The 24,520-nt window shown below is 44.8% G+C and overlaps 2 protein-coding genes across 2 annotated transcripts; both read right to left on the reverse strand.

Annotated features, from left to right (window-relative positions):
- Nucleotides 1–6,870: 6,870 nt before the first annotated feature.
- LOC311010852 (ladderlectin-like) lies at nt 6,871–10,195 on the reverse strand (the record flags this gene model as incomplete). The annotated part of the gene is made up of 10 exons (XM_084005495.1): nt 6,871–7,096; nt 7,893–7,992; nt 8,094–8,219; nt 8,390–8,481; nt 8,580–8,609; nt 8,831–8,905; nt 8,989–9,018; nt 9,153–9,241; nt 9,789–9,851; nt 10,134–10,195. The coding sequence occupies 10 exons, from the start codon at nt 10,193–10,195 to the stop codon at nt 7,026–7,028; spliced, it is 738 nt and encodes a 245-aa protein (XP_083861621.1). The 3' UTR covers nt 6,871–7,025.
- A 9,805-nt stretch (nt 10,196–20,000) lies between these two features.
- LOC311010668 (ladderlectin-like) lies at nt 20,001–23,173 on the reverse strand. Its single transcript, XM_084005255.1, has 9 exons — nt 22,913–23,173; nt 22,277–22,365; nt 22,113–22,142; nt 21,955–22,029; nt 21,704–21,733; nt 21,518–21,609; nt 21,222–21,347; nt 21,021–21,120; nt 20,001–20,224 (listed from the first exon to the last, which is right to left on the reverse strand). Exons 2-9 carry the CDS (start codon nt 22,323–22,325, stop codon nt 20,154–20,156), a joined length of 573 nt encoding a protein of 190 aa, XP_083861381.1. The 5' UTR covers nt 22,326–22,365; nt 22,913–23,173; the 3' UTR covers nt 20,001–20,153.
- Between the last annotated feature and the right edge of the window lie 1,347 nt (nt 23,174–24,520).

The following is a 24,520-nucleotide window of genomic DNA, read 5'->3' on the forward strand; positions in this document are numbered from 1 at the left end:
CTCGATGGCGAGTGTGAGCAATAACAGAGGGCATCCTTGACGGTTGAATGAATGTTATTCATTTTCACAGGGTCTGTTGGGACACCTGTAGGTGACTTTATTCTAGGAATCAATCTGGAAAACCTAGCCACCTGTGCTTGATATGCAAGCATTTTGCCCACCTTATCTACATGCTCAAAAATTCTTGCTTGGTTTGCAGAAGTTGCCTCTCAAGTCAAATATTGAGATTGAAGCTGAGGCCATTTTTATTAAGTAGTAGCTGAGGGCTTGGTTTAATAAAGACCATCTAGCTTTTGAATAGCATCCAATGTTTTTGTCAATTTGACATGTTCCAAATTCTGAAAATAGGAGACGAAAGAAGTAATTTGTCCCCAGAGATAGGCCATGGAGTACTCCCAAAGTATGTCACTACTAATATCTGGTGTTCTTTTTATTTAAAATATTTTTTTTTATTTTTCTTGCAAGATGATCCTTAAATCTAGGTTCAGGCAGCAGGTGTGTGTTAAATCTCCACGGCTTGGGGGTAGTCTACTATGGGGAAAGCTCATTTCTAGACATAGGGGCATGATCTGAAATGACTGTACTAGTAGTCGCAGGAAAGATTCCTAGAACACAGGATAAGATGTTACTATCCTTTGTGCAAGCACTTCCAAGAGTTCATAAAAACAGTGAGCCGGATAAAAAAAAAATAGAAACGTGAGTCCAATTGAAAATTTAGGGAGCACATCCTCAGTAGTGTACCTTTGGTTCATTGAGTGTTTCGGCCTTTCACACTATACACTCTCACCAAAGGCGGCCAGCGATAGGGTTATCAAACCTACGCTTGTGTCCCAAGCCCAATTAACTACACTAATGAGCATCCTAAGACTATGCATGGCAGGGGCGTCCCTCTCCCTGAGTCAAACATTGACTACTGGGCGGACTTCTGTCTTCCAGCCACTGCCCCGTGCTTCAGCGGCTAGATCGGCATACCGCAGATGTTTCCGTTCGTAGGCCTCATCTATGGAGTCCTCCCACGGCACTGTTAGTTCAATGATAAAAATCTTCTTAAGTGTGTGGGACCAAAGCACCATGTCAGATCTTAGGGTGGTGACTGCGATCTCTGGTGGAAAAACAAGTTGTCGGCCAACGTCAACTAGCATTTGCCAGTCACGGGCCAAGCGCAGTTGGTCTCGCTCCGATGGTGTAGACACGCTTTTTGGTGGTCTAGCTCCTTCACGGACAAAGGTCGTCCTAGGGGGATGTGGGGCTGCTGGTGGTGGAATGGAATTGGTGGCAGTTCGCTTGTCCTCTATGGCGGACGCAAGGCTTTTAAGGACTTGGTTGTGACGCCAAGTGTAGCGTCCTTGGGTAAGGCTGGTCTTACACCCTGTGAGGATGTGTCTGAGGTTGGCTGGCTTGGAGCAGAGGGCACAGTTCGGATCTTCGCCATACCATTGGTGAAGATTGACTGGTGTTGGAAGGACGTCATATGTTGCTCTGATGGAAAAACTCAATCGTCTCACTTCCATGGCCCACAGATCCTTCCAGCTGATCTTCCTCCTCTCCACACTGTCCCACCGAGTCCACTGTCCCTGCTTAGAAAGGGAAACTGCTTTGGCCTGCCTTGCAGCCTCCTCCTGATGGCGTACTTCCTGCACTACCATTTTCCGCCGCTCTGGTGCAGTGGCCTTATTCCAAGTGGGGCGGCTAGGTGTTAGCCCAAAGCCTCCTCTCCCTTGCTGAACATGACCGACAATGTCAGCATGTCTGAGGGCTGCTGTTGCCTCCTGGACTGCTACTTCTGGCTTCCATTTGCGCCCAGTTGCCAGGTTTGGTGCGTTGTTACTCACCACTGGGTCTCGCGATTCATGAAGTGTCATCTGAACCCTAGTTTTTGCACACTTGAATTCCTCTGTCAGACTGGTGAGGGGCAGCTTGAGGACTCCATCTCCGTAGAGGCTTATGGTGGTGAGGCATCGTGGAACTCCGAGCCACTTCTTCAAGTAGCATGTGACTTTTCTTTCCATATTCTCCACAGTTGATATTAGAACCTCATACACGGCTAGGGGGGTAGCAGCCCAAAGTGCAGACACCAGGCCTTTAATTTGCCAGGTAGCTGAGTGTGGTCTATGGACTGCAGGCCACTGCTGATGTCTTTGTGCAGCTGTTGCACCTGGTCTTTGTCTTTCAGGTTTGAGTCGTACCATCTTCCAAGGCTTTTTACGGGCATCTCAGACGAACGTTGGGATCGAGTCATCTCCGATGAAGAATTTCAGGTCTGATAGTACTCCCTTGACAATTGAGATACTACGTGATTTTGATGGTTTTATCTTCATGCGGGCCCAGCTGATATTTTCCTCAAGTTTCCTGAGCAGTCTCCTGGTGCATGGTACAGTGGTGGTCAGAGTTGTGATGTCGTCCATGTAGGCTCTTAGTGGAGGGAGACGGAAGCCAGAGTCACCTCGCTGTCCACCGACAACCCATTTGGAGGCTCGGATGATTACCTCCATTGCCATTGTGAAAGCCAACGGAGAAATGGTACATCCGGCCATTATGCCTACATTCAGGCGCTGCCATGAGGTGGTGAATTCTGGCGTGGTGAAACAGAATTGCAGATCCTGGAAGTATGCCTTCACCAGAGTTGTAATTGTGTCTGGTATATGGAAAAACCTGAAGGCAGCCCACAGGAGCTCATGGGGCACAGAACCAAATGCATTGGCGAGGTCAAGAAAGACGACATGGAGGTCCCTTTTCTTCACCTTGGCCATTTGTATCTGGTGCCAGATCATGCTGGAATGTTCCAAGCAGCCAGAGAACCCGGAGATTCCTGCCTTCTGGACAGATGTGTCGACATAGGCATTCCTTTGGAGGTAGTCACCCATTCTCTGGGCAATGACACTAAAGAAGATTTTACCCTCGACATTTAGAAGGGAGATTGGGCGAAATTGGCTGATGTTCACCGCATCCTTCTCCTTAGGGATCAGGACCCCGCCTGCCCTACGCCATGCTTTAGGAATCATCTTCTTCTGCCAAGCTGTTCTCATAAGCCTCCAGAGGAACCTCAGGACATTGGGTGCGTTCTTATACACTTTGTATGGAACTCCATTTGGCCCAGGGGCTGATGCTGTCCTTGCCCGTCGTACTGTGTTTTCCACCTCTTTCCATGTCGGAGGGGTGGTCTCAATGTGATGTTGGGGGGGTTCAATTGGTGGGATATCTGATGGGATGACGAGCTGTTCATGTCGCTTTGAGTCCAAATTTGTTGTTCTCAAGTGCTCCTCCATGTCTTTCTTTGTTGTTTTAAGAGTTCCACTTTTTTCCTTTGTGAAAAGGCTTCCAAGGAACTTGTAGGGGTTTTTATAGAACCGAGTTCTAGTTTGTTCTTTCTTCCTTCTGTGTTTCCGTAGGTTCTCTGCTCTACGGAGAGATGCCAACCGGGTTTTGATGTCATCCTGAAGTGCCTCTATGCCCTCCTTTTCCTCTTCCGACGCCTTTTTCCACTGCTTCCTAAGTTGTCTCCTTTCTTGAACGAGGCGCTTGATTTCTTGTTGCCTCCTGGAAACTGGTGGGGTTGCAACACTTTTTCTGACTTTTGCCTCTTGTACTCCAAAGCGCATTGCCCCATACTCATAAATGATGTCTGCCATCTTCTCCATTTTCTTCTCTAATGTGCCTCGAAGTTTCAAAAGGGTCACGGTGAGATCCGTATTCACTGTTTCCCACAGCTTCTTGTCACTGGAACCGGGCCACTTCACATGCGGTCTGTGCTCTGGTAGTCTCCGCTCAACTGCAGGACTGGGAGGCTGGGTGAGTTCCACTCCTGTTGTTACTTCCACCTCCATTGCTACGTCGGTGCTTGAGTTCACATCTTCCATAACAGGGGTGCTGATGCACTGCAAGCTGTGGTTTGCATCCAGTTGCTGTGCTTCACTTGACTGATTTGATTTATTTCGCAAAAAATAATCAATGCAAGGCCTCTGTCTCTCTTCCCTCAAACATCCCTTCTTTCCCTGGTGGATCCTCAACCCAAGGTGTGATGTAACTTTCCTCCAACCACAGACACATACCTGCATCTGCTTGTGGCCCACTGTTGCAACAGAGCCTGTAACATTTGCTGTGAAGTTCTCTTGTGTCGTGCTTTCATTACTCGTGGTCATTTCCGGTCCAGTCGTTACCATGTTGTCAGCCGATGAGTCATCTTCCGCCCCCGCTCTCGCAGACTCTAGGGGTATTCTCTTATGTTGACTTTCTGTAGCTATTGCGGGTGTCTCCAACACACTGAGAAGCATGGGAAACTACAGAGCTGGGAAGCTAGCCCATGCCTGCCCCAATGGGGTCTATTCCCTCCTGTCAGTCGTCTCTCCGTACTGCCACAAGGACTTTCCCTTGTCGTCAGCTGATCTTTCTCAGCAGTCACTGGATGAATCCAGATAGTCAGATTCCAAGAACACAGGATAATATGTTACTATCCTTTGTGCAAGCACTTCCAAGAGTTCATAAAAACAGTGAGCCGGATAAAAAAAAAATAGAAACGTGAGTCCAATTGAAAATTTAGGGAGCACATCCTCAGTAGTGTACCTTTGGTTCATTGAGTGTTTCGGCCTTTCACACTATACACTCTCACCAAAGGCGGCCAGCGATAGGGTGATCAAACCTACGCTTGTGTCCCAAGCCCAATTAACTACACTAATGAGCATCCTAAGACTATGCATGGCAGGGGCATCCCTCTCCCTGAGTCAAACATTGACTACTGGGCGGACTTCTGTCTTCCAGCCACTGCCCCGTGCTTCAGCGGCTAGATCGGCATACCGCAGATGTTTCCGTTCGTAGGCCTCATCTATGGAGTCCTCCCACGGCACTGTTAGTTCAATGATAAAAATCTTCTTAAGTGTGTGGGACCAAAGCACCATGTCAGGTCTTAGGGTGGTGACTGCGATCTCTGGTGGAAAAACAAGTTGTCGGCCAACGTCAACTAGCATTTGCCAGTCACGGGCCAAGCGCAGTTGGTCTCGCTCCGATGGTGTAGACACGCTTTTTGGTGGTCTAGCTCCTTCACAGACAAAGGTCGTCCTAGGGGGATGTGGGGCTGCTGGTGGTGGAATGGAATTGGTGGCAGTTCGCTTGTCCTCTATGGCGGACGCAAGGCTTTTAAGGACTTGGTTGTGACGCCAAGTGTAGCGTCCTTGGGTAAGGCTGGTCTTACACCCTGTGAGGGTGTGTCTGAGGTTGGCTGGCATGGAGCAGAGGGCACAGTTCGGATCTTCGCCATACCATTGGTGAAGATTGACTGGTGTTGGAAGGACGTCATATGTTGCTCTGATGGAAAAACTCAATCGTCTCACTTCCATGGCCCACAGATCCTTCCAGCTGATCTTCCTCCTCTCCACACTGTCCCACCGAGTCCACTGTCCCTATGAAGTATTATGAAGTAGCTTGTTATCCAGTAAAAAGGAGTCTATGCTTGAATAGGAATGATGGACATGCTAAAAGAACTGGCAGGGAATTCAGCTCTCCGGGGGTCTGTCAAGCCCAGTTGATCCTTATGACATTTTAAGGCGTTGGCTGACTTAGAAACAGAAGATTGTCTGGTGGATGACCTGTCAAGTTCAGTGTTCTGAACCGGATTAAAATCACTTCCCATAATTATTTGGTGGTCATTAATATTAGGTATCGATGCAAAGAATTTGGATATGAATTTTTTGTTGTCCCAAGTTGGGACATATGGTGAGGCCGAGACCATTGGAGTGTTCAGTAATACCTGATACTATACGTACCGACCATTTGGATCAGATATATACTTATATTTATATTGATATATTTAACGTCTGTGGAAGGTGGAAGTTTCAGTATTAACCACAGACTGTATATGAGAAATGGACATATTCATGGTGATGTCACGCGTTGGTTTGTGGACTGTGGTTTTAAAGCCTTGAGTTCAGCATTTTGTCCGTCGTCATCTTGGATTTTTTGCTAGCAGTGAAGGAAGTGACCATATTGGGACTGTGGAGGAGCGACAAGTGGATCTGTACAATGAATTTTGGTTTAATGTAAAGTCTGCTCCTGGTGTTTTTCCTGAACCAGAGTGGGTTTCAGTGTTTCTGACTGAGCAGCCTGACTGATGCCATGTGATGTTGGGTTAGTGAGGAGCCAATGAACCAGCGCTGAGTCTGCCGTTTGTTCTCCAGAAAGCTACAAACAAAAAATAATTTGTGAAGAAGCTTGTTATCAACAGCCGTAAACTAGTTCATCATAATTCAGGAAATATAAGGAAAATATTTTGGTTTTCTTAACAAATTCTTAATTGTAAATGTGAAATGTGGGAACAAGAACAGAAAGACAATCTCAAGAAAATTGTATATAGTTTTTAATTCTTTAATTTCTGCACAACAAAACAAAGCAATAATGCAAGGGAGTGGAGGAGGCATGCCACTGCGTCCTCGGTCCCTCGTTTTGGCCTGTATGCAAATGGTTGAGTGTCCAGTTGTGGTGTGACGGTTGGCAGGACGAGGTGAAGCATGATCTTTTCCAGGACTTTCATGATTATGGGTGTGAGTGCAATAGGATGGAAGTGGTTGGGCTCTGAGGGGCGGGGGTTTTTGTGTACGGGTGAAATGGTTGAGGTCTTCCAGAGGATGAGAACCTGAGCTGTGTGGTATGATTCCCAGAAGATAAATAATAAGTCCTACAGCGTTTGACGATTTCTACTTTCTGTTTAATAATAATAATAATAATAAGACTTTATTAAGGACACAATCAGAGGTCTGTTTACTCCAACAGAGCGTTCATCTTCACACTACAGCTGCACTTCAACAAGCACTTTTCAACCAAGCTGTCAAAGGAAGATCACACATTGTTCCATTCTTACAATCTTTATTATAGAAAAGGAGCAAACGGACACAATCACAAACACTTTCTACACAAAAGTCACTCAACAAGCCATCATTTAAGGCTTTGAAGAATCCAGAGAGGAAGAGAAGAATTCAGTGGCACACAACGTCCATGAGAGAAACCACAGCGGCTGCTCCAGATGTTTAGGACAGAAGTTAACAGCTGAAAGGGTTCTTGGAGCAGACGAAGCGATAGTTAGAGCCACAGTTGGTGTTACCCCAACCATCTGAAATTTGATTTGAAACAGGAGAAACAACCACATTAACACTAAACCCATGTCAAGTTAACAAATGGTGCATCAGAATGTTCACTGTCATTTCACTTCTTTGACTTTTTTCACAGACAAGTGAGTCAATCAGCAGTCAGACCAAAACAAGTGTGTAAAATGTGTGAAGGGTCCTTGTCCTGCAAGTCAGTGTCCCCAACCAAGATGTCTAAATACAGAGACTCTGTCTGAAGGAGACATCTCAGAGTAGGGAGATGCAGTGATTACCACTGAAGACATTTTTCAATCTCATATCTCATATTTATTGTTGTGATGAGTTGTTTGCTGTTAAATATTGTAGGGGAGGCAGCGTCACAGTCACAAATATATGACTCTAACCCTGACAAGATCAACCAAGGTGACGGAGCTGCAACCAAAGGTCCATGAACTCATCACTTCTTCCAGAAAAGATCCAGGCAGTTTGACATCCATTCATCAGCTCAGTCATTCATCCAGCAAGAATATCAACATGTGCTGCTCCAGCTTCCCAAAGTGGAAGGAGCTGCTGCCTCTCTTTGCTGTTTCTGATAAACTAAGCATTCTCACTCTTTGAACACTTGATAGACTGAACAGCTGATCCATCAACAGCCAAACAAATATTGATAAATGTGTGGGATGTGACCCTCTTGAGGCTGTGAGGCTAACAAATTAGCTACGCTTGCTTCATGTTATCGTCTCCGGGGAGAAACGCTGCAAAGAAAACAGTGGTGACAGTTGGACTCATGTAGGGTCAGCCGAAGCAGACAGGTGGACTTACAGGAGGTGCGTAAGTGGATGCAGGAGAGGCTGCTGGAGGAGGACTGGGAGTACCAGTTGGTGTAATAGAAACCCTCACGGTCAATCCACATCCAGCGACCCTGACAGACAAAGGACATTAGAGTAAGGAAGTGGAACCCTTTGGACCAGGTCCTGGACTTGATGTGGACTGACTGAAGGGTATTTGTTGAAGGAACCAGACCTGCAGGTTGAAGCCTCCCATCCATGCGATGCTCTGACCGGCCGTCCGTGTGATCTGCTGGAGGAAGCTGTACTCTCTGGGGCTGGTGGCCGAGGCCAGGTGTCCACCCAGGCTGTTGCAGTGCTCCTGTGGGACACACACACATTTAAGGTCCTCATGCCCTTGTCTTTGTCTTCCAGGTGAGGAGCTCATCTTGTCATGGACTGGCGCTGCCAGACTCCATCCAGTAGAACGTGTTGCATTCATCATTGAATTGAATGAATCAGGTGACAACAACATAGCAGTGAGACAGTTACCTCGGCACTGTACCAGGTAGTGGCAGTGTTGACGAACAAGAAGCAGCGAGAGCCGAGGCTGTACCAGCCATCTGGACAGAAGTTAAAACGAGCTGCAGACAGACAGACAGACAGACCATGACAGTTACCATGACAACCTAAAATCACCAAGGATCATGAGGAAAGATGAAAACAGTGATGTGGCTCTTACATTCAGGTGCTACTGCCTCCTCAGACACACCTGCAGGACAGAGACACAGTCAACACAACCATTAAGATCATTCTCTGATAATAGTTTCAAATGTCTTCACTCTAACTGAACTTGTTTCTATAGAACATCATTATGTGGAACAGTTAGCCAGTACTTGATCAAATATAACTCAAATATGTATTTCAGCACTCAGGTGACTGTGAGCAGCCACAGAGGCACGTGTTAGAGAGACATGTGTCCTTTCTGTTTACCGTTTCTGGGAACAGGGACAGAATCTTCTGGAACTACTACTTTCTCATCTTTGGTCATCGTCTTGTCCTCCGTCTCTGAAACATCAACAGCTTCATCAGACTCTTTCTAGTGAGGAGGATTTGTCATTACAGTCAGGCTAAAGAGCTTCAGTACTGACCTGGAGCCTTCTGTTTGTCTTCAGCCGGAGCTGCAGGGAAACACACAACAGTGTCAGTAACATTGGTGCACTAGTTCCATACATGCACTACTACATGCAGAGTTCACTATGGTGTGTGTGTGTATGTGTGTGTGACTGTTGGGTTGAAATGTGTTGAGCCTGACCTGCAGCTGCAGCACAGAGGAGGATGGCGAGGACCAGGACAGTCTTCATGGTGATGATCAACAGATTGGTCTGAGTGGAGAAGAAAAACCTGTAAACAAGCAGAAAAGCAGCTGAAACACAGCAGCTGAACAAGAAATATACTTACACTTTCAATGGTTGCAAATATAATAACAAAGACATGTTTTTAAAATTGGACTATCGTACCCTTTCTATAAATATATTAAAGGAAAATACACTTTAAGTGAAGGTTACGTGTAATTACTAAAGCGGACTTGTATCAGCTTTTTATATACTTGGTATATTTTTTAAATATATGCTCCAAATGATTATTGCAATGATGCATTGGAAAATGATTTTAAAAATGAATGAATGAATTGAAATAAGCCAAAAGTATAATTGAGCAACAAGTGAATATTGCTTATATATAAGCATGTTACTGGATACATTTTTAATCATAACACAAGCAAAGAAAACTATAATTCCATTAATCAACATATTGCGTACGTGTAGTAGTACACACACGGACAAGTACCTGTACTAGTATGTACAAGTACGTGTACTAAGTATACTTGAAGTTGTTCCATTGTAGCGCTCAGATGTAATGTCGTGGGTGTAAGTGCGTCCAGCAGTCTTACCTATCAGTTACAAGGTGAAGTTGTTCAGGTGTCAGCTGAGTGATGATGAGCAGCTCTCCTGCTCTTTATATACACACTTGAACCACTGGGAGTCACCTTCATGTGCAGGAACGTGCCCATGTTTGTCTGTGACTCAACTCTGCATGCAGGAAGATGATGAAGACACAAACACACATGACCATGAACTCTGATCTTTTCAGATCAGGTTACTGGATTCAGAGAAGGATCTAAAGGGAAGTCTGGCTGCTGGGAATCTTTCTGTTCCTGCTGTGGAAAAGAAAACATGGGATTCATTTCATCATCATTAAAAATAAATAATACATAATAATAATAAGCAGACCGAACCTCAGCAGCAGGTCAGTCCTTCCAGAGTTTGGCAGTCTCATCAGGGTCAGCAGGTCTGTCATACAACTAGGGCTCTCCTTATTTAAAGCCTTTTAAATCAACACCAAAGTGAGCTGGGAGCCAATGCACTCAGGCAGAATTGAATTCTATGATCTTGTTTTATAATAATAACACCTGCTGCAGTGATTTGGACCCGTTGAAGGCGATGGAGGGGAGACTGGGGGACAGCTGAGTGCAGGACATTACGGTAGTGGTGGTTTCATTCACGTAGTTTAACGTCTCCTGAGGACACGAACAGCAAATCTCATGTCCATGAGAAGAGCACAGAAAAAACAGAACAAGAAACACAGGAATCCATCACATGAAAAAACAATTGCACTGTTTTCACTTTGGTAGAAAACGTGTTCATGTAGGAGGTCTTCGTGGATGGAAAGGAGCTGGATTAGAAGAGAGGCTTTCAGACTATTTAGAACAGAATGACTTTATTGACATTAAACATTGAAACATTGCTGAAACACTCCATTAACATTCCACATACAGAGAGATTAACGTTTACCTTCCAGATAAATAACAGTCATAAAGAGAAAGATGACAAAGACATCATGAGAAGAAGTGGCATATCAGCAGTGTCCTCGTGTTTGGAGGGTTGAGGTCGCCTCATCTGAACACATTGATCTCAGTTAACAAACTAACACTTTCAGACTTTTTGACCTGAAACTAAACTCAAATGACAATAATTGGTTCTTCCTCTTTAAATTCGGCCCATTGCTGTCCATGAAAAGAAAAGATTTTCTACAATATTTTTTTCTAAAATATGAGCTGTTGAAGTCCTGAATGTTTGTCAGGAGTATCGTGTTTCATCGTTGTCTGGGTGAGAGAGGCAGAATTCAAGTGGGAGGCCGTGCTCAGCTTCAGCTCGGGCAAATGTTTCAAACTTAATACATCTACATTGTTGAAGGAAGTTTGGTGCAGTGGTTTTGGAAACAGAAGAGAAAAAGAGGAATCTATTTGTTTTGATTGTAACAATTAACCAGTTATGAGAGAGATATGGTAGGATAATAGTCAAAGATACAACATGATGTTATTTCCTTGTTCAGATTCACATTTATGACGGGAGTTAAAGGGTGTGGAGTGTTGGGAAAAGGAAGAGGAGATAACAGATCATTCATGAGAAGGCAACCGATTATTGTTGAAAAGAACAGCGCACGTCTTCCAGTAAAAACCTTTCATTTGATATCTAGGACTGACAGGCTGCATATTGGACTCTTATGATGACAGAAGATCTAAAACACTCACAAGCTTTGTGGAAAGATTTCCAATCATTGTGTCATTGACTGTGTTACACGGCTGTAAATAAATGTGTTATGTCTCTCTTCTATTGATTTATGATCTCAGAGATTTCCTCCTTCAGAGCGAGGATAAAGATGTCCTTGACCTACTGCTACTGTGAACTGAGACACACCTATCCTCTCATCAGATCACAAGACAGCAGCACAGGGATTCCTTTGGAGCAAAACACGACATTCAGAGCATGAATACATCATCAACAGCTATCGCCTAGTGAAGAAACTGAGGAGTAAAGTTTACCTGAGCAGAGAGCCGGGCTAGCTGCGTCTGCTTTTAGTGCACGTGAGTGTGCACCACTGGTTAGCTCATGAACGCCTATTAGCTCTGTTCGCCTGCTTGACCTAGTTTGTCCTGTTAGCACTGTTAGCACTGTTAGCTACGAGACACTGGCTCAGGCATAGCCATGTTGAGAGTCGTTGAGAGGCAATCAAATGCTCCCAATCTGTAATTATGCACCTTTAAGAACCATTTGAAGTTTTTCTTCGGGAACATTGGAGACCAATAATGAAATCCTGACTAAAGGTGAAGTGAAGACTTCAGTGCTCAGTCTGGTCAGCACGTTCTCACTCAGACACATCGAATACTTGGACGTGGCAGAGACGCTATGTCGGATTTCGCTCATTATATGGTCTCTTTTCAAAATAAACTTCCAATGTAGGTTTGGTGAGATTTCAGATTTACTTGGTGAGATTTAGGCAGCAAATGTAGGGAAAGATTGTGGTTTGGATTAAAATAATTACATGTGTATTATTGTTATGTAATGTACAATTGCAGAATTAGGTAAGAACACAAAAGTAAGGTCAAATAAGTCAACACTTCCTGGTTTTAGAATGACATGAACAGCAGTCTACTGGGTGAAAGACCTGTGTTTGTCTAACCCACCCATAAACCTAGGCCTCTTCCTTAAGTGGACTTTTTTATGTTTTAATGACATGGATGGATTTCCATTCAAGTTAATCTCTATAAACAGTCTCAAGCCAACAGGACAAGGTTTTGGTGTCAGTGCGTTCTGATTTCCATTTTTAGTCCAAGTACCATTGACTTATCGGCTGGAGGATGTGGTTTAATGGAGGTTAACAGTCCATGTGGACAACAAAAGAGAAAGGCACTGGCTTTCATTTGAGGCTGATTTTTATTTTTATTTTACTGCTGATCAGAGAGATATGGTGGATAGAAAGTTAAACAACATGATGTTATGTCCTGGTTCAGATTCATTTATGAGGTCTTAATGGTGTGGAGTGTTGGGAAAAGCAGGCAAATGTCTTAGATGCTGAATGAGAAGCCATAAGATTGTCATTTTTATTGTCAGAAAAAATAGTGCATGGCTTCCAGTAAAACCTTTTCATTTTATAGCTATGACTTCTTTTTACTGGTTTCAAGATAGCTTAAACTTGCATCTCTAGTCTCTCAACTCAACAAGCTCTTTATCAGACAATAAACAATGACCAGCACATGGAAAAGGAAGTTTCAGTTCAGGGACGATTCCAAGGTACGTGAATCCTTCTGTGACCTTTCTAAATTGAAAGAGAGGTTGAATCCCTTCATCGCAGAGTTAAGAGGAAGATATTCACTTTCCCTGAGGTTGAGTTTATAACCGGAAAGTTTTCCAAATTGTTCAAGGATATGAAGGATTACAGCAAGAAACCTGCATATAAGGAGAGATCGTTCATTTCGAAGCCAGATAGCTAACTAAGGGCTCGATGGCGAGTGTGAGCAATAACAGAGGGCATCCTTGACGGTTGAATGAATGTTATTCATTTTCACAGGGTCTGTTGGGACACCTGTAGGTGACTTTATTCTAGGAATCAATCTGGAAAACCTAGCCACCTGTGCTTGATATGCAAGCATTTTGCCCACCTTATCTACATGCTCAAAAATTCTTGCTTGGTTTGCAGAAGTTGCCTCTCAAGTCAAATATTGAGATTGAAGCTGAGGCCATTTTTATTAAGCAGTAGCTGAGGGCTTGGTTTAATAAAGACCATCTAGCTTTTGAATAGCATCCAATGTTTTTGTCAATTTGACATGTTCCAAATTCTGAAAATAGGAGACGAAAGAAGTAATTTGTCCCCAGAGATAGGCCATGGAGTACTCCCAAAGTATGTCACTACTAATATCTGGTGTTCTTTTTATTTAAAAGAATTTTTTTTATTTTTCTTGCAAGATGATCCTTAAATCTAGGTTCAGGCAGCAGGTGTGTGTTAAATCTCCACGGCTTGGGGGTAGTCTACTATGGGGAAAGCTCATTTCTAGACATAGGGGCATGATCTGAAATGACTGTACTAGTAGTCGCAGGAAAGATTCCTAGAACACAGGATAAGATGTTACTATCCTTTGTGATTGAAAATTTAGGGAGCACATCCTCAGTAGTGTACCTTTGGTTCATTGAGTGTTTCGGCCTTTCACACTATACACTCTCACCAAAGGCGGCCAGCGATAGGGTTATCAAACCTACGCTTGTGTCCCAAGCCCAATTAACTACACTAATGAGCATCCTAAGACTATGCATGGCAGGGGCGTCCCTCTCCCTGAGTCAAACATTGACTACTGGGCGGACTTCTGTCTTCCAGCCACTGCCCCGTGCTTCAGCGGCTAGATCGGCATACCGCAGATGTTTCCGTTCGTAGGCCTCATCTATGGAGTCCTCCCACGGCACTGTTAGTTCAATGATAAAAATCTTCTTAAGTGTGTGGGACCAAAGCACCATGTCAGGTCTTAGGGTGGTGACTGCGATCTCTGGTGGAAAAACAAGTTGTCGGCCAACGTCAACTAGCATTTGCCAGTCACGGGCCAAGCGCAGTTGGTCTCGCTCCGATGGTGTAGACACGCTTTTTGGTGGTCTAGCTCCTTCACGGACAAAGGTCGTCCTAGGGGGATGTGGGGCTGCTGGTGGTGGAATGGAATTGGTGGCAGTTCGCTTGTCCTCTATGGCGGACGCAAGGCTTTTAAGGACTTGGTTGTGACGCCAAGTGTAGCGTCCTTGGGTAAGGCTGGTCTTACACCCTGTGAGGATGTGTCTGAGGTTGGCTGGCTTGGAGCAGAGGGCACAGTTCGGATCTTCGCCATACCATTGGTGAAGATTGACTGGTGTTGGAAGGACGTCATATGTTGCTCTGATGGAAAAACTAAATCGTCTCACTTCCATGGCCCACAGATCCTTCCAGCTGATCTTCCTCCTCTCCACACTGTCCCACCGAGTCCACTGTCCCTGCTTAGAAAGGGAAACTGCTTTGGCCTGCCTTGCAGCCTCCTCCTGATGGCGTACTTCCTGCACTACCATTTTCCGCCGCTCTGGTGCAGTGGCCTTATTCCAAGTGGGGCGGCTAGGTGTTAGCCCAAAGCCTCCTCTCCCTTGCTGAACATGACCGACAATGTCAGCATGTCTGAGGGCTGCTGTTGCCTCCTGGACTGCTACTTCTGGCTTCCATTTGCGCCCAGTTGCCAGGTTTGGTGCGTTGTTACTCACCACTGGGTCTCGCGATTCATGAATTGTCATCTGAACCCTAGTTTTTGCACACTTGAATTCCTCTGTCAGACTGGTGAGGGGCAGCTTGAGGACTCCATCTCCGTAGAGGCTTATGGTGGTGAGGCATCGTGGAACTCCGAGCCACTTCTTCAAGTAGCATGTGACTTTTCTTTCCATATTCTCCACAGTTGATATTGGAACCTCATACACGGCTAGGGGCCACAACACCCGGGGTAGCAGCCCAAAGTGCAGACACCAGGCCTTTAATTTGCCAGGTAGCTGAGTGTGGTCTATGGACTGCAGGCCACTGCTGATGTCTTTGTGCAGCTGTTGCACCTGGTCTTTGTCTTTCAGGTTTGAGTCGTACCATCTTCCAAGGCTTCTTACGGGCATCTCAGACGAACGTTGGGATCGAGTCATCTCCGATGAAGAATTTCAGGTCTGATAGTACTCCCTTGACAATTGAGATACTACGTGATTTTGATGGTTTTATCTTCATGCGGGCCCAGCTGATATTTTCCTCAAGTTTCCTGAGCAGTCTCCTGGTGCATGGTACAGTGGTGGTCAGAGTTGTGATGTCGTCCATGTAGGCTCTTAGTGGAGGGAGACGGAAGCCAGAGTCACCTCGCTGTCCACCGACAACCCATTTGGAGGCTCGGATGATTACCTCCATTGCCATTGTGAAAGCCAACGGAGAAATGGTACATCCGGCCATTATGCCTACATTCAGGCGCTGCCATGAGGTGGTGAATTCTGGCGTGGTGAAACAGAATTGCAGATCCTGGAAGTATGCCTTCACCAGAGTTGTAATTGTGTCTGGTATATGGAAAAACCTGAAGGCAGCCCACAGGAGCTCATGGGGCACAGAACCAAATGCATTGGCGAGGTCAAGAAAGACGACATGGAGGTCCCTTTTCTTCACCTTGGCCATTTGTATCTGGTGCCAGATCATGCTGGAATGTTCCAAGCAGCCAGAGAACCCGGAGATTCCTGCCTTCTGGACAGATGTGTCGACATAGGCATTCCTTTGGAGGTAGTCACCCATTCTCTGGGCAATGACACTAAAGAAGATTTTACCCTCGACATTTAGAAGGGAGATTGGGTGAAATTGGCTGATGTTCACCGCATCCTTCTCCTTAGGGATCAGGACCCCGCCTGCCCTACGCCATGCTTTAGGAATCATCTTCTTCTGCCAAGCTGTTCTCATAAGCCTCCAGAGGAACCTCAGGACATTGGGTGCGTTCTTATACACTTTGTATGGAACTCCATTTGGCCCAGGGGCTGATGCTGTCCTTGCCCGTCGTACTGTGTTTTCCACCTCTTTCCATGTCGGAGGGGTGGTCTCAATGTGATGTTGGGGGGGTTCAATTGGTGGGATATCTGATGGGATGACGAGCTGTTCATGTCGCTTTGAGTCCAAATTTGTTGTTCTCAAGTGCTCCTCCATGTCTTTCTTTGTTGTTTTAAGAGTTCCACTTTTTTCCTTTGTGAAAAGGCTTCCAAGGAACTTGTAGGGGTTTTTATAGAACCGAGTTCTAGTTTGTTCTTTCTTCCTTCTGTGTTTCCGTAGGTTCTCTGCTCTACGGAGAGATGCCAACCGGGTTTTGATGTCATCCTGAAGTGCCTCTATGCCCTCCTTTTCCTCTTCCGACGCCTTTTTCCACTGCTTCCTAAGTTGTCTCCTTTCTTGAACGAGGCGCTTGATTTCTTGTTGCCTCCTGGAAACTGGTGGGGTTGCAACACTTTTTCTGACTTTTGCCTCTTGTACTCCAAAGCGCATTGCCCCATACTCATAAATGATGTCTGCCATCTTCTCCATTTTCTTCTCTAATGTGCCTCGAAGTTTCAAAAGGGTCACGGTGAGATCCGTATTCACTGTTTCCCACAGCTTCTTGTCACTGGAACCGGGCCACTTCACATGCGGTCTGTGCTCTGGTAGTCTCCGCTCAACTGCAGGACTGGGAGGCTGGGTGAGTTCCACTCCTGTTGTTACTTCCACCTCCATTGCTACGTCGGTGCTTGAGTTCACATCTTCCATAACAGGGGTGCTGATGCACTGCAAGCTGTGGTTTGCATCCAGTTGCTGTGCTTCACTTGACTGATTTGATTTATTTCGCAAAAAATAATCAATGCAAGGCCTCTGTCTCTCTTCCCTCAAACATCCCTTCTTTCCCTGGTGGATCCTCAACCCAAGGTGTGATGTAACTTTCCTCCAACCACAGACACATACCTGCATCTGCTTGTGGCCCACTGTTGCAACAGAGCCTGTAACATTTGCTGTGAAGTTCTCTTGTGTCGTGCTTTCATTACTCGTGGTCATTTCCGGTCCAGTCGTTACCATGTTGTCAGCCGATGAGTCATCTTCCGCCCCCGCTCTCGCAGACTCTAGGGGTATTCTCTTATGTTGACTTTCTGTAGCTATTGCGGGTGTCTCCAACATACTGAGAAGCATGGGAAACTACAGAGCTGGGAAGCTAGCCCATGCCTGCCCCAATGGGGTCTATTCCCTCCTGTCAGTCGTCTCTCCGTACTGCCACAAGGACTTTCCCTTGTCGTCAGCTGATCTTTCTCAGCAGTCACTGGATGAATCCAGATAGTCAGATTCCAAGAACACAGGATAATATGTTACTATCCTTTGTGCAAGCACTTCCAAGAGTTCATAAAAACAGTGAGCCGGATAAAAAAAAAAATAGAAACGTGAGTCCAATTGAAAATTTAGGGAGCACATCCTCAGTAGTGTACCTTTGGTTCATTGAGTGTTTCGGCCTTTCACACTATACACTCTCACCAAAGGCGGCCAGCGATAGGGTGATCAAACCTACGCTTGTGTCCCAAGCCCAATTAACTACACTAATGAGCATCCTAAGACTATGAATGGCAGGGGCGTCCCTCTCCCTGAGTCAAACATTGACTACTGGGCGGACTTCTGTCTTCCAGCCACTGCCCCGTGCTTCAGCGGCTAGATCGGCATACCGCAGATGTTTCCGTTCGTAGGCCTCATCTATGGAGTCCTCCCACGGCACTGTTAGTTCAATGATAAAAATCTTCTTAAGTGTGTGGGACCAAAGCACCATGTCAGGTCTTAGGGTGGTGACTGCGATCTCTGGTGGAAAAACAAGTTGTCGGCCAACGTCAACTAGCATTTGCCAGTCACGGGCCAAGCGCAGTTGGTCTCGCTCCGATGGTGTAGACACGCTTTTTGGTGGTCTAGCTCCTTCACGGACAAAGGTCGTCCTAGGGGGATGTGGGGCTGCTGGTGGTGGAATGGAATTGGTGGCAGTTCGCTTGTCCTCTATGGCGGACGCAAGGCTTTTAAGGACTTGGTTGTGACGCCAAGTGTAGCGTCCTTGGGTAAGGCTGGTCTTACACCCTGTGAGGATGTGTCTGAGGTTGGCTGGCTTGGAGCAGAGGGCACAGTTCGGATCTTCGCCATACCATTGGTGAAGATTGACTGGTGTTGGAAGGACGTCATATGTTGCTCTGATGGAAAAACTAAATCGTCTCACTTCCATGGCCCACAAATCCTTCCAGCTGATCTTCCTCCTCTCCACACTGTCCCACCGAGTCCACTGTCCCTATGAAGTATTATGAAGTAGCTTGTTATCCAGTAAAAAGGAGTCTATGCTTGAATAGGAATGATGGACATGCTAAAAGAACTGGCAGGGAATTCAGCTCTCCGGGGGTCTGTCAAGCCCAGTTGATCCTTATGACATTTTAAGGCGTTGGCTGACTTAGAAACAGAAGATTGTCTGGTGGATGACCTGTCAAGTTCAGTGTTCTGAACCGGATTAAAATCACTTCCCATAATTATTTGGTGGTCATTAATATTAGGTATCGATGCAAAGAATTTGGATATGAATTTTTTGTTGTCCCAAGTTGGGACATATGGTGAGGCCGAGACCATTGGAGTGTTCAGTAATACCTGATACTATACGTACCGACCATTTGGATCAGATATATACTTATATTTATATTGATATATTTAACGTCTGTGGAAGGTGGAAGTTTCAGTATTAACCACAGACTGTATATGAGAAATGGACATATTCATGGTGATGTCACGCGTTGGTTTGTGGACTGTGGTTTTAAAGCCTTGAGTTCAGCATTTTGTCCGTCGTCATCTTGGATTTTTTGCTAGCAGTGAAGGAAGTGACCATATTGGGACTGTGGAGGAGCGACAAGTGGATCTGTACAATGAATTTTGGTTTAATGTAAAGTCTGCTCCTGGTGTTTTTCCTGAACCAGAGTGGGTTTCAGTGTTTCTGACTGAGCAGCCTGACTGATGCCATGTGATGTTGGGTTAGTGAGGAGCCAATGAACCAGCGCTGAGTCTGCCGTTTGTTCTCCAGAAAGCTACAAACAAAAAATAATTTGTGAAGAAGCTTGTTATCAACAGCCGTAAACTAGTTCATCATAATTCAGGAAATATAAGGAAAATATTTTGGTTTTCTTAACAAATTCTTAATTGTAAATGTGAAATGTAGGAACAAGAACAGAAAGACAATCTCAAGAAAATTGTATATAGTTTTTAATTCTTTAATTTCTGCACAACAAAACAAAGCAATAATGCAAGGGAGTGGAGGAGGCATGCCACTGCGTCCTCGGTCCCTCGTTTTGGCCTGTATGCAAATGGTTGAGTGTCCAGTTGTGGTGTGACGGTTGGCAGGACGAGGTGAAGCATGATCTTTTCCAGGACTTTCATGATTATGGGTGTGAGTGCAATAGGATGGAAGTGGTTGGGCTCTGAAGGGCGGGGGTTTTTGTGTACGGGTGAAATGGTTGAGGTCTTCCAGAGGATGAGAACCTGAGCTGTGTGGTATGATTCCCAGAAGATAAATAATAAGTCCTACAGCGTTTGACGATTTCTACTTTCTGTTTAATAATAATAATAATAATAATAAGACTTTATTAAGGACACAATCAGAGGTCTGTTTACTCCAACAGAGCGTTCATCTTCACACTACAGCTGCACTTCAACAAGCACTTTTCAACCAAGCTGTCAAAGGAAGATCACACATTGTTCCATTCTTACAATCTTTATTATAGAAAAGGAGCAAACGGACACAATCACAAACACTTTCTACACAAAAGTCACTCAACAAGCCATCATTTAAGGCTTTGAAGAATCCAGAGAGGAAGAGAAGAATTCAGTGGCACACAACGTCCATGAGAGAAACCACAGCGGCTGCTCCAGATGTTTAGGACAGAAGTTAACAGCTGAAAGGGTTCTTGGAGCAGACGAAGCGATAGTTAGAGCCACAGTTGGCGTTACCCCAACCATCTGAAATTGGATTTGAAACAGGAGAAACAACCACATTAACACTAAACCCATGTCAAGTTAACAAATGGTGCATCAGAATGTTCACTGTCATTTCACTTCTTTGACTTTTTTCACAGACAAGTGAGTCAATCAGCAGTCAGACCAAAACAAGTGTGTAAAATGTGTGAAGGGTCCTTGTCCTGCAAGTCAGTGTCCCCAACCAAGACGTCTAAATACAGAGACTCTGTCTGAAGGAGACATCTCAGAGTAGGGAGATGCAGTGATTACCACTGAAGACATTTTTCAATCTCATATCTCATATTTATTGTTGTGATGAGTTGTTTGCTGTTAAATATTGTAGGGGAGGCAGCGTCACAGTCACAAATATATGACTCTAACCCTGACAAGATCAACCAAGGTGACGGAGCTGCAACCAAAGGTCCATGAACTCATCACTTCTTCCAGAAAAGATCCAGGCAGTTTGACATCCATTCATCAGCTCAGTCATTCATCCAGCAAGAATATCAACATGTGCTGCTCCAGCTTCCCAAAGTGGAAGGAGCTGCTGCCTCTCTTTGCTGTTTCTGATAAACTAAGCATTCTCACTCTTTGAACACTTGATAGACTGAACAGCTGATCCATCAACAGCCAAACAAATATTGATAAATGTGTGCGATGTGACCCTCTTGAGGCTGTGAGGCTAACAAATTAGCTACGCTTGCTTCATGTTATCGTCTCCGGGGAGAAACGCTGCAAAGAAAACAGTGGTGACAGTTGGACTCATGTAGGGTCAGCCGAAGCAGACAGGTGGACTTACAGGAGGTGCGTAAGTGGATGCAGGAGAGGCTGCTGGAGGAGGACTGGGAGTACCAGTTGGTGTAATAGAAACCCTCACGGTCAATCCACATCCAGCGACCCTGACAGACAAAGGACATTAGAGTAAGGAAGTGGAACCCTTTGGACCAGGTCCTGGACTTGATGTGGACTGACTGAAGGGTATTTGTTGAAGGAACCAGACCTGCAGGTTGAAGCCTCCCATCCATGCGATGCTCTGACCGGCCGTCCGTGTGATCTGCTGGAGGAAGCTGTACTCTCTGGGGCTGGTGGCCGAGGCCAGGTGTCCACCCAGGCTGTTGCAGTGCTCCTGTGGGACACACACACATTTAAGGTCCTCATGCCCTTGTCTTTGTCTTCCAGGTGAGGAGCTCATCTTGTCATGGACTGGCGCTGCCAGACTCCATCCAGTAGAACGTGTTGCATTCATCATTGAATTGAATGAATCAGGTGACAACAACATAGCAGTGAGACAGTTACCTCGGCACTGTACCAGGTAGTGGCAGTGTTGACGAACAAGAAGCAGCGAGAGCCGAGGCTGTACCAGCCATCTGGACAGAAGTTAAAACGAGCTGCAGACAGACAGACAGACCATGACAGTTACCATGACAACCTAAAATCACCAAGGATCATGAGGAAAGATGAAAACAGTGATGTGGCTCTTACATTCAGGTGCTACTGCCTCCTCAGACACACCTGCAGGACAGAGACACAGTCAACACAACCATTAAGATCATTCTCTGATAATAGTTTCAAATGTCTTCACTCTAACTGAACTTGTTTCTATAGAACATCATTATGTGGAACAGTTAGCCAGTACTTGATCAAATATAACTCAAATATGTATTTCAGCACTCAGGTGACTGTGAGCAGCCACAGAGGCACGTGTTAGAGAGACATGTGTCCTTTCTGTTTACCGTTTCTGGGAACAGGGACAGAATCTTCTGGAACTACTACTTTCTCATCTTTGGTCATCGTCTTGTCCTCCGTCTCTGAAACATCAACAGCTTCATCAGACTCTTTCTAGTGAGGAGGATTTGTCATTACAGTCAGGCTAAAGAGCTTCAGTACTGACCTGGAGCCTTCTGTTTGTCTTCAGCCGGAGCTGCAGGGAAACACACAACAGTGTCAGTAACATTGGTGCACTAGTTCCATACATGCACTACTACATGCAGAGTTCACTATGGTGTGTGTGTGTATGTGTGTGTGACTGTTGGGTTGAAATGTGTTGAGCCTGACCTGCAGCTGCAGCACAGAGGAGGATGGCGAGGACCAGGACAGTCTTCATGGTGATGATCAACAGATTGGTCTGAGTGGAGAAGAAAAACCTGTAAACAAGCAGAAAAGCAGCTGAAACACAGCAGCTGAACAAGAAATATACTTACACTTTCAATGGTTGCAAATATAATAACAAAGACATGTTTTTAAAATTGGACTATCGTACCCTTTCTATAAATATATTAAAGGAAAATACACTTTAAGTGAAGGTTACGTGTAATTACTAAAGCGGACTTGTATCAGCTTTTTATATACTTGGTATATTTTTTAAATATATGCTCCAAATGATTATTGCAATGATGCATTGGAAAATGATTTTAAAAATGAATGAATGAATTGGAATAAGCCAAAAGTATAATTGAGCAACAAGTGAATATTGCTTATATATAAGCATGTTACTGGATACATTTTTAATCATAACACAAGCAAAGAAAACTATAATTCCATTAATCAACATATTGCGTACGTGTAGTAGTACACACACGGACAAGTACCTGTACTAGTATGTATAAGTACGTGTACTAAGTATACTTGAAGTTGTTCCATTGTAGCGCTCAGATGTAATGTCGTGGGTGTAAGTGCGTCCAGCAGTCTTACCTGTCAGTTACAAGGTGAAGTTGTTCAGGTGTCAGCTGAGTGATGATGAGCAGCTCTCCTGCTCTTTATATACACACTTGAACCACTGGGAGTCACCTTCATGTGCAGGAACGTGCCCATGTTTGTCTGTGACTCAACTCTGCATGCAGGAAGATGATGAAGACACAAACACACATGACCATGAACTCTGATCTTTTCAGATCAGGTTACTGGATTCAGAGAAGGATCTAAAGGGAAGTCTGGCTGCTGGGAATCTTTCTGTTCCTGCTGTGGAAAAGAAAACATGGGATTCATTTCATCATCATTAAAAATAAATAATACAAAATAATAATAAGCAGACCGAACCTCAGCAGCAGGTCAGTCCTTCCAGAGTTTGGCAGTCTCATCAGGGTCAGCAGGTCTGTCATACAACTAGGGCTCTCCTTTTAAAGCCTTTTAAATCAACACCAAAGTGAGCTGGGAGCCAATGCACTCAGGCAGAATTGAATTCTATGATCTTGTTTTATAATAATAACACCTGCTGCAGTGATTTGGACCCGTTGAAGGCGATGGAGGGGAGACTGGGGGACAGCTGAGTGCAGGACATTACAGTAGTGGTGGTTTCATTCACGTAGTTTAACGTCTCCTGAGGACACGAACAGCAAATCTCATGTCCATGAGAAGAGCACAGAAAAAACAGAACAAGAAACACAGGAATCCATCACATGAAAAAACAATTGCACTGTTTTCACTTTGGTAGAAAATGTGTTTATGTAGGAGGTCTTCGTGGATGGAAAGGAGCTGGATTAGAAGAGAGGCTTTCAGACTATTTAGAACAGAATGACTTTATTGACATTAAACATTGAAACATTGCTGAAACACTCCATTAACATTCCACATACAGAGAGATTAACGTTTACCTTCCAGATAAATAACAGTCATAAAGAGAAAGATGACAAAGACATCATGAGAAGAAGTGGCATATCAGCAGTGTCCTCGTGTTTGGAGGGTTGAGGTCGCCTCACCTGAACACATTGATCTCAGTTAACAAACTAAGAAGTGGCATATCAGCAGTGTCCTCGTGTTTGGAGGGTTGAGGTCGCCTCATCTGAACACATTGATCTCAGTTAACAAACTAACACTTTCAGACTTTTTGACCTGAAACTAAACTCAAATGACAATAATTGGTTCTTCCTCTTTAAATTCGGCCCATTGCTGTCCATGAAAAGATTTTCTACAATATTTTTTTCTAAAATATGAGCTGTTGAAGTCCTGAATGTTTGTCAGGAGTATCGTGTTTCATCGTTGTCTGGGTGAGAGAGGCAGAATTCAAGTGGGAGGCCGTGCTCAGCTTCAGCTCAGCAAATGTTTCAAACTTAATACATCTACATTGTTGAAGGAAGTTTGGTGCAGTGGTTTTGGAAACAGAAGAGAAAAAGAGGAATCTATTTGTTTTGATTGTAACAATTAACCAGTTATGAGAGAGATATGGTGGGATAATAGTCAAAGATACAACATGATGGTGTTTCCTTGTTCAGATTCACATTTATGACGGGAGTTAAAGGGTGTGGAGTGTTGGGAAAAGGAAGAGGAGATAACAGATCATTCATGAGAAGGCAACCGATTATT

This window comes from Eutrigla gurnardus (assembly GCF_963514095.1).
Source record: "Eutrigla gurnardus genome assembly, chromosome: 3".
Classification (NCBI taxonomy): Eukaryota; Metazoa; Chordata; class Actinopteri; order Perciformes; family Triglidae; genus Eutrigla; species Eutrigla gurnardus.